The sequence below is a fragment of the Neoarius graeffei genome, chromosome 6 (assembly GCF_027579695.1).
Source record: "Neoarius graeffei isolate fNeoGra1 chromosome 6, fNeoGra1.pri, whole genome shotgun sequence".
Lineage (NCBI taxonomy): Eukaryota > Metazoa > Chordata > Actinopteri > Siluriformes > Ariidae > Neoarius > Neoarius graeffei.
Window position 1 is genome coordinate 25,107,531 of NC_083574.1, and position 12,535 is coordinate 25,120,065.

Here is a 12,535-nt window from a genome sequence, read left to right on the forward strand (position 1 = left end):
ACAATGGCATGGTCTGCCATCTCATCTACAAGCTTGTTTTTTGGCTTCTTTTTGGTTTCTGGTTGCACTTTAACCCCAAAGGGGAAATTTAAATGAAAACAAAATAAAGGTAAAACTTGTTTTGAACCATTTCTTGGTCATCTGTAGTTTGATTTTTAGTAGGGGGAACAATCTATTAAAATCGGATTTTTTGTGAAAAAAATCAAAGATTTTTTTTAGGCCATATTGCCCACCCAGCTCTACTTCAACTGTCTGAAATTTTTTTTTCAAAGTAATTAACTGTGTAGCCAGGAAAATCACCGCATCTTCTAAATGCACTCCTGCAAATTACTCATTAACTAGGGGAATTAAATTTGATATGACATTTTAATCATTAATATACATGAAAGAAAAAGGCTTAAAAGTTATAACTTGTTTTAGTGAAAATAAGTACTAAAATGCACTAGAATGTAGGGTTTTGCATGTTATTAAATTTTTTCAGGGGACATTGGCCCCCCCAATCTTAGTTTGACTTTCAAAAGTTCAGGATTTTTTCTTTGCTCCACTTTCATCTCTAGGTCTCTTTTGTCGTATTTTGCCCTTCATAATGTGCCAAAAGTGTTAAATGGGAGACAGATCTGGACTGCAGGCAGGCCAGTTTAGCACCCAGGCTCTTTTACTACAGAGCCATGCAGTTTTAATATGTGCAGACAGGAGTTTGGCAATATCTTCCTGAAAGAAGGAAGGCCTTCCCTGAAAAAGATTTTGTCTGGATGGCAGCATATTGCTTTGAAACATGTCATGCACCCTCATACCATCACAGATGCTGGCTTTTTAACTGGGCAAGATGGTCCCTCTCGTCTTTAGCCTGGAGGATATGGTGTCCATGATTTATAAAAAGAATTCCTAAATTTGATTTATGAGACCTTGGGACAATTTTCTACCTTGCCTCAGTCCATCATAGTCCATCATAAAAGAGCTTGGGCCCAGAGAAGGTGGCAGTGTTTCTGGATATTGTTTATATCTGGTTTTAACTTGCATTTGTGGATGCAGTAATGATCCGTTTTCACAGATTATGGCTTTCTGAAGTGTTCCTGAGCCCATACAGTGATTTCCACTACGTGTATGCTTTTAATGCAGGGTCTCCTGGGGACCTGAAGATCACAGGCATCCAATGTCCGGTTTCAGCCTTGTCTCTTGCATATGGGTCATTCCATATCAATTCAACCGGGGCCCATGCACTTAGGTCTCAGAAAATTCTGAAAAAAAAAAATCACCAGATGTACCCATGTTACCTAGGAGAAACACTAAATTTATTTGAATGTAAGATGTATACTTTCCATGTTACAGCCAGTTTTACTGTGGGAGGGGGGTGTCAATTTTGTTCAGACTTTTTTTTTTTTTGTCAAAGTTCACAAGCCCACAGCTCAAGAACTAAACCATGTAGGAGGCTCAAATTTTGCATGCTGGTACATAAATAGGAATAGTATGTAGCAAAACTGTCATTTTGGTTGTGGATGATCCTGTATGGACATAGCACTCCCTCAAAGATGATCAAAATTTTATTGGAGTTTTTGGCTGTGCTCTGTTTAGGCCTTCAGAAGACATATTTTTACCCAACATAGGCTCTTGATTTTTTTCCCTTATTGAGATAAGTAGAAACACACTCAAAAAAAAAAAAAAAAGCAATAAACAGAAAGGAAACTCTATCAGTGTTTGAACAGAAAACCTCACAAGTCTGACAAATCATTTTGGATGTCATTTTCAGAGCACCGTAACACCTTGTGGGAATGTGCCAAATTTTTAAAATATTTTTTTCTTTATTCTCCATGATCCCTTCTTTTTAAAAACACCAATTTGGCTTGTCTTACTCGAATCTTTTTTATTTTCCACCCTGAACATGGGCAAAATGCACCATTGAGAGCAATATGTTTTCTATAACATTAATGTAAAGAGTAAATAACCAAAGGCCAATTTTGCCCTGACATGATCACCTGAGTGCGCCTGTGCAGGGGTGGAAGTATCCTTTTCAATTTCAATGATTCAGTGATTTAATATCGAGAGTAACCACAGGTGCCCCTAAAATCACTGAATCATTGAAATTGAAAAGGATACCTCCACCCCTGCACAGGCACTCTCAGGTGATCATGTCAGGGCAAAATTGGCCTTTGGTTATTTACTCTTTACATTAATGTTATAGAAAACATATTGCTCTCAATGGTGCATTTTGCCCATGTTCAGCGTGGAAAATAAAAAAGAAAGATTCGAGTAAGACAAGCCAAATTGGTGTTTTTAAAAAGAAGGGATCATGGAGAATAAAGAAAAAATATTTACAAAATCTGCGCACATTCCCACAAGGTGTTACGGTGCTCTGAAAATGACATCCAAAATGATTTGTCAGACTTGTGAGGTCTTCTGTTCAAACACTGATAGAGTTTCCTTTCTGTTTATTGCTTTTTTTGAGAGTGTTTCTACTTATCTCAATAAGGGAAAAAAATCAAGAGCCTATGTTGGGTAAAAATATGTCTTCTGAAGGCCTAAACAGAGCACAGCCAAAAACTCCAATAAAATTTTGATCATCTTTGAGGGAGTGCTATGACCATGCAGGATCATCCAGACCCAAAAAGACAGTTTTGCTACATACTATTCCTATTTTTGTACCAGCATGCAAAATTTGAGCCTCCTACATGGTTTAGTTCTTGAGCTGTGGGCTTGTGAACTTTGACACACAAAAAAAAAAGAAAAAAAAAAAAAAGAGTCTGAACAAAATTGACACCCCCCTCCCCCAGCAAAACTGGCTGTAACATGGAAAGTATACATCTTACATTCAAATAAATTTACAGTGTTTCTCCTAGGTAACATGGGTACATCTGGTGATTTTTTCAGAATTTTTTGAGACCCAAGTGCGCGGGCCCCGGTTGAATTGACGTGGAATGACCTATATAGAGATTTCTCCAGATTATTTGAATCCTTTAATGATCTTATCTACCATATATATTGTGATCCTGAAATTCTTTGCAATTTTATATTGAGATGTTATTTTTAAATTGTTGCACTTTGTCAGATGCGGTAGGTATGTGCAGAAGTGTTTTATTTACAAAGGTGAATATATAGACTCTGACACAAGGGTGAAAACAGACACACAGGCAAACAGTCCAAATCGGCAGGCTAAATCCAAAATGTTGAAAGGGTCAGGCGAGGCGCAAACAGGATATCGGAGGCAGAGCGAAAATGTGAATGAGGAACAGGAACAATCAGGAAACCAGAAACACGGGTAGTAAGGCTCGGTAGCATAATACTTCACATTGATGCTACATCTGAACAATCCTTAAATAGGTGCACATCTAGCTCCTTAATTAAGTTAAGGTGCACGTCGTTAATGGCGCGCATGCTGGAATCTGCTCGATGCACGTGCAGCCTTCAGGTGCACAGGACTGAACCCCCCCAAAAATCCAGCCCTGAGCTTAAGCACACTACCAGCCCTGAGTGTGAACAGAACAGAACCCCCCCCAAACAGCTCCCTCTAGGAGCAAAAATCCATCCTGCTTGGCTCTGGTGGGGGTTCAGGCTCAGTGAAAAAGTTGGACTCCTGACTTGCACTGGTTTCGGGCTCTGGAGATGCCTCGGGCTTGAGCTCTGGAGATGACTCTGGTTCTAGACTAGACTTGAGCTCTGTACTGGACTTGAGCTGTGGAGATGACTCAAACTCTGGATTGGACACGGGCTCTGGAAATGACTTGGGCTCTGTGCAGGAAGCACGCTCAGACTCAAGACTTGACTTGGACCCTGGACTTGGCTCAGATCCAGGACTTACAGTGGACTCAAGCTCCAGGCTGGATTCAAGCTCTGGAGATGACTTGAGGTTTGGGCTGGACTCTGCCTTCAGCTCAGGAGATGACTCAGACTTGAGCTCTGGATCTGGCTCAGACTCAGGGCTGGTAGTGTGCTTGAGCTCAGGGATGGCTCTGGACTCAAGCTCTGGAGATGACTTGAGCTCTGGACTGGACTCTGGCTCAAGCTCTGGACTGGACTCTCACGCAAGATCAGGACATCTCCTGACTTACAGTGTAATTCAGGCTTGACTTCTGGAACTGGATTGGGCTTTGGACTGGACTCGAGCTCTGGGGATGACTTGGACTCAAGGCAGGAAGCAAGCTTCGACTCAGGCTCCAGGCTGTATTAGGGCTCAGTGGAGGACTTGAGCTCTGGACTTGACTTGGACTCGGAACTGGACTCAGGCATGGGCTCGAGCTGTCAGCAGATTGCTTCAGTTCTGGTTAGGACCTGGCAGTGGGACGACAACATCTTCATGGCCAGGTGGTGGCAGGACGCTGCCACCTTCATAGCCAGCTGAGGCAGAGGTCGCTCCGTTATCCTCTAACACAGGTTCTGGAACAGGCTCAGGTTCTGGCACTGGCCTTCACTCTGGCATAGGCACTGGAGCTGGCACAGGCTCCAACTCTGGCATTGGCTCTGATGCTCTAGCTGACACAGGCACTGGCTCTGGAGTAGACACTGATGCAGACTGACACTGGCTCTGGAGCAGATGCCGACACTGGCACGGGTTATGGAGTAGGACACTGGCACTGACTTCGACTCTGGAGCTGGCTCTGGCACTGGAGCTGGCACCAGCTCTGACATTGGCAGTGGAGCTGACTCTGGTTCAGGCATGGGTTCTGATACAGACTCTGGTTCAGGCATTGATTCAGGTGCTGGCTCTGGCTGAGAAACCAGCTCTGGAAAAACAGCCTCCTCTGCTGTCTTTGCATCAACCAGTGGAGGGAGCTCTGGAGCAACGGCCTCTTCTGCTGCTGCACTGGTCATAGGCGTGATCACCCCCCTCCAAAAAAAATTTTCATGTGATTCCTCCTTTTCTAATGATTCAAAAATAAACTGGAACATGGCTAAGAAAGTCTGTGAACTCCGCAGACACGGGTGCTCTATTCGGATCAGGTACTCCACCCATCAGCAAGCTCGTCTAGCTGTCCAAGTGAGCATGAGGCTCACCCAGATCGGTTCTGGTGGCTTGGGTTCTTCGAAGGCCTCGTAGAATAGATTGCACTGCAGGCTGAATCCTCTAGGGTGATATCCCATAGTACATTGCCGGGAGGCCCATTACAAAATGCTGCCAGAAATAAGTGGCGAGGGGCCGAGATACAGGAACCCGGTAGATGCGTGGTATGACAAACTAGATCACTTCCACTACATCCATTACAGGGTGAAGTGTTCTGTCAGATGCTGTAGGCGGATGTATGTGCAGAAGTGATTTATTTACAAAGGTGAATATATACAAGGGTGAAAACAGGCAAACAGTCCAAATTGGCAGGCTAAATCCAAAACGTTGAACATGCAAAGGGTCGGGCAAGGTGCAAATGGGATATCGGAGGCAGAGCAAAAACATGAACAAGGAACAGGAACAACAATCAGGAAATCAGAAACACGGGTAGTAAGGCTCGGTAATGCGTCCTGACATAGTGTAATACTTTGCAGTGATACTGCATCTGAACAGTCCTTAAATAGGTGCACACCTAGCTCCTTAATTAAAGTTTAGGTGCACGTGGTTAATGGCGTGCGTGCTGGAGTCCGCTCGATTCGTGCGCAGCCCGGGGCACACCTTCAGGTGCATGCGCCACAGCGCATAGGACCAATACACTATTTGCCCACGCAGTCTTTCACAGAGTGATACACCCCTCCCCATCTTTACTTCTGAGAGACTCAGCCTTGCTGGGATGCTCTTTTTATACCCAATCATGTTATTGACCAATTAACCTTTTTTTTTTTTTTTTTAGCAGTACACAACTTTTTCAGTATTTTGTTGCCCCTGTTCCAACTTTTCTGAAACATTTTGCTGACATAAAATAGCGCATATATATATATATATATATATATATATATATATATATATATATATATATATATATATGAATGAGAGATAAATATAAAAATTATTTAAAAAAATTTCACTTTCAACAATTGATATGTTGTCTTTGTACTATTTTCAATTAAATATAGGGTTTCCATGATTTGCAAATCATCACAATGTTTTTATTTGTTTTACACAGTGTCCCAACTTTTTTGAAATAACATTACAAAGATATGAAGTTTGTCTTCAAGTAATAAATATATTCATGAGTGAGCGGAGCCAATAGACTTCATATCTTCACGCCACTGTGTAATATTGTTATATAGACACATCCACAAAAAAGCAAACAAACAAATAAAACCTTGCAAGTTAATGAAAAGAATTTTAATTTTGAACCAGTTTGCCATTTTGACAGTGTGTGTGTCTACTCAGTGGGAAAACATTGGTGTCACTTAGATCCATGATGTATTTTGTAAACTGTGGGTGGTAAAAGAGAGCAACTGGATCTTCAAGCAAGTCCAGTTGCTCTCTTTTACCACCCACAGTTTACTATGACCTGGATGACTGAGAATCTTCACAGAGATGTATTTTGTAGGAAGTGTGTGAGCTTTTCAATACAAAAAGATAAATTTCATATCTTCAGGCCAACGCGTGATTTTCTTTTTTATGTAGACACATTTCACAAACAAAAAGTACCCAAATTTGTCAAAAAAAAAAAAATCATCAAGCATCATGAGTGACATATAGAGATCTATGTCACAGTTTTGGTTTTCCATGTCCTGGATGTAGCTCATATGAAATGTAAAATAAAAGTGGTGTATTTCCCAGTAAAACACTTGTGTCTATATAGCTTGTTGACACTGTACCAATTATACCATTCATGCTGGTTTACAAGACTACTACATGTAGCCTTCTGGCACCCTCCAGTGGTGAAATTAATCCTCAAATGGCATAAGCAAGGTTGAACTGAGGGTGTCAGTATGGTAATCCCTGAGGGAAACCCATAACTAACACAGATGCCAACAGATGATTTGGACGGAATAGATGATAAATGTAACATTGCATTACATCACCTCACTTTATTCCTTGGATCATCTAGCTTTAAATGCTGCTCTAAGTGTTATATGTTAACTCCTCTCTGATTTTTGCCCCACCAAATGCATACTACCAGTGACTGAGAGAATGTGGATATCACCAAGACATAAGTAGGGTACAAAGAAAATAATACAACTATTTGATGGAACATTCAAAAGAAATGGGTTCAAGTCTTTTTAGTCTGTCCTGTGGCGCTGTCAATTCTCGTCATGTCACTGCCTTCTCAGTGAAGTTGTCAGTTGCAACTAGAGTCTCAAATCATAGAATCTTTGATCTCTGAGCTGAGCCGTACTCGAGGACTTGGGGAGGTGGGTGATATCTCTACATGGGTGTCCTTCAGCTGCAATGGGTGCTGTTCTGATTCTGAGAAACTTTTGCTGTTATCAGGTGAGGAACACTCTTGTGTTGGTGTACTGCAGAAGTAGTTGTCATACAGTGACTGGTAGCCTTTGTGGTCTGACACTGAGGACAAGACATTGTTGCCATTCAGTGGTAGACTTTCAGTGGGCTTTTCTGCCAGTTGTGCCTTTTTCTGCTGCATGTCGGGACACTCGCTCTGCTTAAATATAGATTTCATGTGGTCCCTGTTTCGGTAGATCACAAACAAAGAAAAGACAAGGATGGAGAAGCACAGCAGTGTGCATACCACAATTAGCTCATTCCAGTAGGTTTGGGTCTTCATTACTGATGAGCAAGCTTCACCTGGAAGGATCACTGGCTTCTCCTCTGGCACCAGGAGGGTGTGAGAGCTACCAATCAACCTGGTGCTCTCATGTTGTGGCTCTGCCTTCACACAGTAATTGGCCTGGAGCTGCCAAAAGCCCTTTTCTACTGACCAACATTGATAGGATTCCTCCCTGTCTGTTTGAGCAACTACTACGAGCCCCCCATCAGAGCTTGGATAGAGAAAGCGCCCAGCACCCTTGCTATACTCCCATCGTCTTTCAGCTAGGTTCGAGCGCAACTTACATGGCAGTACTCGAAATGTGTTCACTGGAATTCTGATCACTTGACATGGAAGGATACCTGTGGGTGAATCAAATTACATTTAAGTAGTTATTAATAATTAAAGTTCCCTACTGAAACAACTAGATTTGTCCTTTGACCTGTTTAATACATAATTTATTTAAAGTACAACTTATACACATTATATGGTATGCTTATTCATTGCAGGAGTCTTTTTCTGCTACAGTACTTCCAAAGCATATAAATCTCTGGTTTATCTGGTTGGCTTATCAGGGGCATTTAGAGTTGAATGTTTGGACATGAACTGAGCCTAATACTTGACTAAAAATATTTTTAATTGGAGAATCACATGTTAAATGAGTCTTGATTTCACTCACATATGGATGAGAGTTGTGTCGAATGGGAGCTGGAAAGGACCTCACTGCATGTGGCTGTGTTGGCATTTTCTATATCTTGCAGAATTTTTCTGTAAAAGAAAGAAGAATAGGATCCATAAATCCAAGTAACAATCAGAATTACCATACCTTCCTACTTCAGTCTCATTACCAAAAGAATATTTATTTTGCATATACCTAATGTGCAGTCTTTGCAGAGGCAAAAATAATAATAATAATAACAAGAAAATTGGAGTCTGCACTTTTGTACACTCCCAGTAGATACTGTGGTATTTGCATGCGTGTTGACCTTTTTTCACTTTTGGAAGTGTGCCTGCTCTGCTTACCTTTTAGATGATGCCTGCCTGATATCCACACACTGCCCCCCTGTCCACCCACAGTAAGGATCTCTGGTGAGAATACACTCCCCACAGCTCTGGTGGTTGGAGCAATTAGCAACAGGAATCTCCACCAGCTCAGAGTAAGAGGACACAAACAACACACCCTGAACCAGAGGAGGTAAGACATAATTAATCAGTTAGCATATTTAACCCACAGGTGCTGATCAGTAACAGACAATGAGTACCCCATTGATGCATATTATCTTTTTGAGTTTGCAGAGAGACAACTGAAAGACAATTGCACACAGGTCAATGTAGAAATAAAAGATGAAGGCACCCAAGAAACCCATGTCTAGCTCTCTTGACAAAAGAAAAGACTCTAAGCTTGTTGATTTAGAGACTCTGCATCATGAAAGATTTCCATACCTTATCAGCATCCAGCTTGATGTGCTGCACGGGCTGTGGTTCGAGGAAAAGTGTCAGCTCCTCAATGATGTGCATCTTGCCCTTGGAGTTAATGGCTTTGTGAAGTCTGCCATCATCTGGAAAACAAGTGACATATAAAAGGGTACAGACTGGAGTCAAATTTAATCTGTTAGTGGGTGCATTTCACGTACTGTTTCTGCTATATTGCTGCTATATACAGTATTATACTGTTCCAAGTTTCTGCTCATAATCATTGTACATTAGTGAAATAGAAATGCATTGTATGACTACAAAATAACTATAACCTTGCTAAAAAGGCATTGTTTGCTAAAATACAGAATTATTAACTGGTTACATTAAAATTAGGAAGGTTTTGTTGACGGGTCAAATTCAATTTTGGGGGAGCTTTTACACAACACACTATTTGTGAATAAGTGAATATACTGTGAATAAGTAAATATTTGTGAACAAGTGAATATACAGTTAGGGCTGTATAAAACGTAAAAAGAAACAGATTATTGAAACTACAAGCCTTAAATTTTTAATTAAAAATTACTATTTTTTATTTTTGTATTTTAACGTTACAAGATGCATTTAAGTAAATCCTACTTCTCCTACACCATATTAGATTTCATGCAAGAGAAAACAGATGTGCACAGCTTTAGTATTAAATTCCTATTGTGTATATTTAACTCAACTCTGAATACACCCTCACCTGTACCCAAAAAAAGCACATTGTAGGCACTATGTACAGCCTGGACATGATGCACAATGATTTGCATATAATGCACATTGCGTTTAACCAGCAATGGCTCGCTGCGAATCACACTATCCATCAAGAAGTGATCCTTTACAAAGTTCAGCACCTTATCCGGCATGTGCAGTGAGGAGTAGATGCCTTGAGCCCGAGCTGTATTAGTAATGCACTACAAAAAGAGGGATGAAGAGAGCGAGGTTAGCATGAGTGGAAATTTTACTTTCACAGTATATACACATGCACATTATAATTGCACAATATTAAAAGTACAACTTGTCTTTCGTAATTTAGCATGTTATGTTTAGGAAGAGACTGTCTATAGCAGCAGTCATAAAACTAACTGACACTATTAAATGTTCAAGCATCAAGCATCAATATATTTACATTTGCAGACATGTCTGATGTACTAATTACATATTTTAAATGTAAAGCGGCTGCATTCTGCACTAAAATCCTCGTATTTGTGTAACTGGCTTTGTGTATTTGTGTAGTTTGTATTTGTGTAACTGGCTCCTATAAACACCATGTCCATGGCAAGATGATGCAAAAAGTGCTCGGAAATCTGGATACATTTGAACTGGCAGAGTGGATTGCTAATTCTCACAGTTAATTTTCATTAATGACAAAATGCATAAAAATACACAAATATTGTAGCACTTTGGGCCCTGTTGAGTTATGCATGCGTAGTAAGGAGTTAATGCTGAAATTGCACACAATGACCTCAGCTGTAAATATGTTCGATTCAGACAATTGTGTAGAAGTTGCAAGCATAGGGGTCAAAAACAGCTACTACACATCTGCCATCTGCTTTGAGAACAAGTATTGGTCTACACATTTCAGATCATTTTTTGCACTGCTTATGAGGCACTTCATCAGAGTCAACTAAAACCCTTAGTCCTTCTCCCAAACTCCCAAAATGGCATGAAGGCCTGACTTGCAGTGGGCATTCCAGTTTATCCCAAAGGTGTTCAGTGGGGTTGAGGTCATGGCTCTGTGCAGGCCATTCAAGTTGTTCAAAACCAACTTTGGCAAAACATGTGTCTATGGACCTGTTTTGTGGCAACAGTTCAAGGAAGTTTGACATATGAATATGATGGTCAGGTGTCTACATACTTTTGGCCATATAGTGTATCCTAGCATAAAAAGATGCATTATCCATCAATGGTGCAACCAGGGACCTTGCACTGATAACAACTAACAATGGAAGGAAACTGAAATGAAAAATGTGGCTTTAATACTCAAAACTATCAAGTAGACAATGCTGACCTTTTGAATTCATTCTATTGCATGGTAGCACCGGAAGTTATATATAATCGTCTATGAATATACTGGAATGGAAAGGCAAATTCTTTTGTTTTGAGATCAAATCCAATGAATATGAGCTGATAAATCAGAATTTCAGCTTTCGTTTCCTGATATTTACATCTAGATATGTTGAACACCTTAGAACATGGCACCTTTTGTTTGAACCCACCCATTTCTTAAGCAATCAAAATATTGGAACATGTGACTGACAGGCATTTCTTGTTGGCCAGGTATGCTCTGTTAGATTGATTGTTTAAACAATTAATATCTCTGAATGTCTATGAGCCCTGGGTTGCATAATAATAAAATATTAATATATATTATTAATTCATCTTGAACTAAAAATATACAATGAATTTACAACAAAACCCAACAAAGTCATAGAAACATGTATCCAAAAAATAAGAGTAAAATAGACAATAGAATTTGACTATGTGTGGTTATTTAGGAGGCAACATGTTTTTGAGATAAAACACTTATGTCTTTCAGTTCCTGATAATGGTATTGTAAGACAACTTTTGTTCCTAGTTGCATACTTGTGGGCCACCATTCTTGGAAGGAACATGTGATTTGGATGGTTAGGGACTTTTATAAGTCTTTCAAGCTCATGTATGGTTGGCTCATCTCTTCGTTCCTCCAGACTTGTCTTCGGGATGCCAGTTATGGCCATACAGCAATTTTGCACTTGTATTTCCTCTGTGAGGTATTTTGGGATGCCACTTCACACTGGCGATGCATACTCTAGCACTGGACGAATCTTACTGCAGTAAACAGTAATCCCCATATCCTTAGGTAGATTAGTCTTCCTGCATTCAATTAGGTGATGTAACTTTTTTTTTTAAGCTTTCTTAATTATTTCATTAACACGGTGGTTCCAGCGCAAATTCTGTTGTTACCAAAGACCTAAGAGTTTAAACGTCAAGACCCTTTCAGTGGCAGCACTTCCGATGTACAGGTTGTCAGGCTGAGTCGACTCCTGGTTGAAGGATAACCATGTCTTTAGTTTTCTTGCTGTTGAGAACCATTTGGCAGGGCTTGGTTTTAGAGAGGTAGCCTTACTTGTTGCATTCATCCGGTTAGGAAGCTCTGAATCCATAAGTTTTTGTTGACATTGAGGTGCTTCAGCTTGGTTAAAAGGCGTGAATGAGTCACAAGGTCGAACACCTTGGAAAAATCAAGGAATAACACATGAATATTTTTCTTACCCTGTGGCCTATTATCCGTCCTGTTAAACCATGTCTGAGTGATGTTAATTAACACTGAGACAGTTTATCTCCCTTCAGTAAAGGTGTATTGATTTCCTCTTGATTTTAGTATATCTTTGCTTTTGAACTTTCTCCAGAACCTTGGCGAGGATGGGAGCACTGACATCTGCCTAAAATCTGTTTCTATGTCCTCAGGCGGATGTACTTTAGGTACCGGGCTTACA

At 40.4% G+C, this 12,535-nt stretch overlaps 1 protein-coding gene across 11 annotated transcripts in view; it reads right to left on the minus strand.

Moving 5' to 3' along the window:
* The window catches only part of sema4ba (sema domain, immunoglobulin domain (Ig), transmembrane domain (TM) and short cytoplasmic domain, (semaphorin) 4Ba), a 520,834-nt gene that overhangs the window by 31,125 nt on the left and 477,174 nt on the right, over nucleotides 1-12,535 (minus strand). For 10 of the 11 annotated variants that reach the window (XM_060923496.1, XM_060923492.1, XM_060923493.1 and 7 more), the window contains 5 exons: nucleotides 9,760-9,970; nucleotides 9,045-9,160; nucleotides 8,625-8,782; nucleotides 8,281-8,369; nucleotides 6,365-7,963 (listed from right to left, as the gene is read on the minus strand). In XM_060923496.1, coding sequence (XP_060779479.1) covers nucleotides 7,191-7,963; nucleotides 8,281-8,369; nucleotides 8,625-8,782; nucleotides 9,045-9,160; nucleotides 9,760-9,970 — 1,347 coding nt within the window. In that variant the 3' untranslated portion in view covers nucleotides 6,365-7,190. Of the gene's footprint in view, nucleotides 1-6,364; nucleotides 7,964-8,280; nucleotides 8,370-8,624; nucleotides 8,783-9,044; nucleotides 9,161-9,759; nucleotides 9,971-12,535 lie in introns of those variants that run through there. The other variant, XM_060923501.1, reaches the window with a different exon arrangement.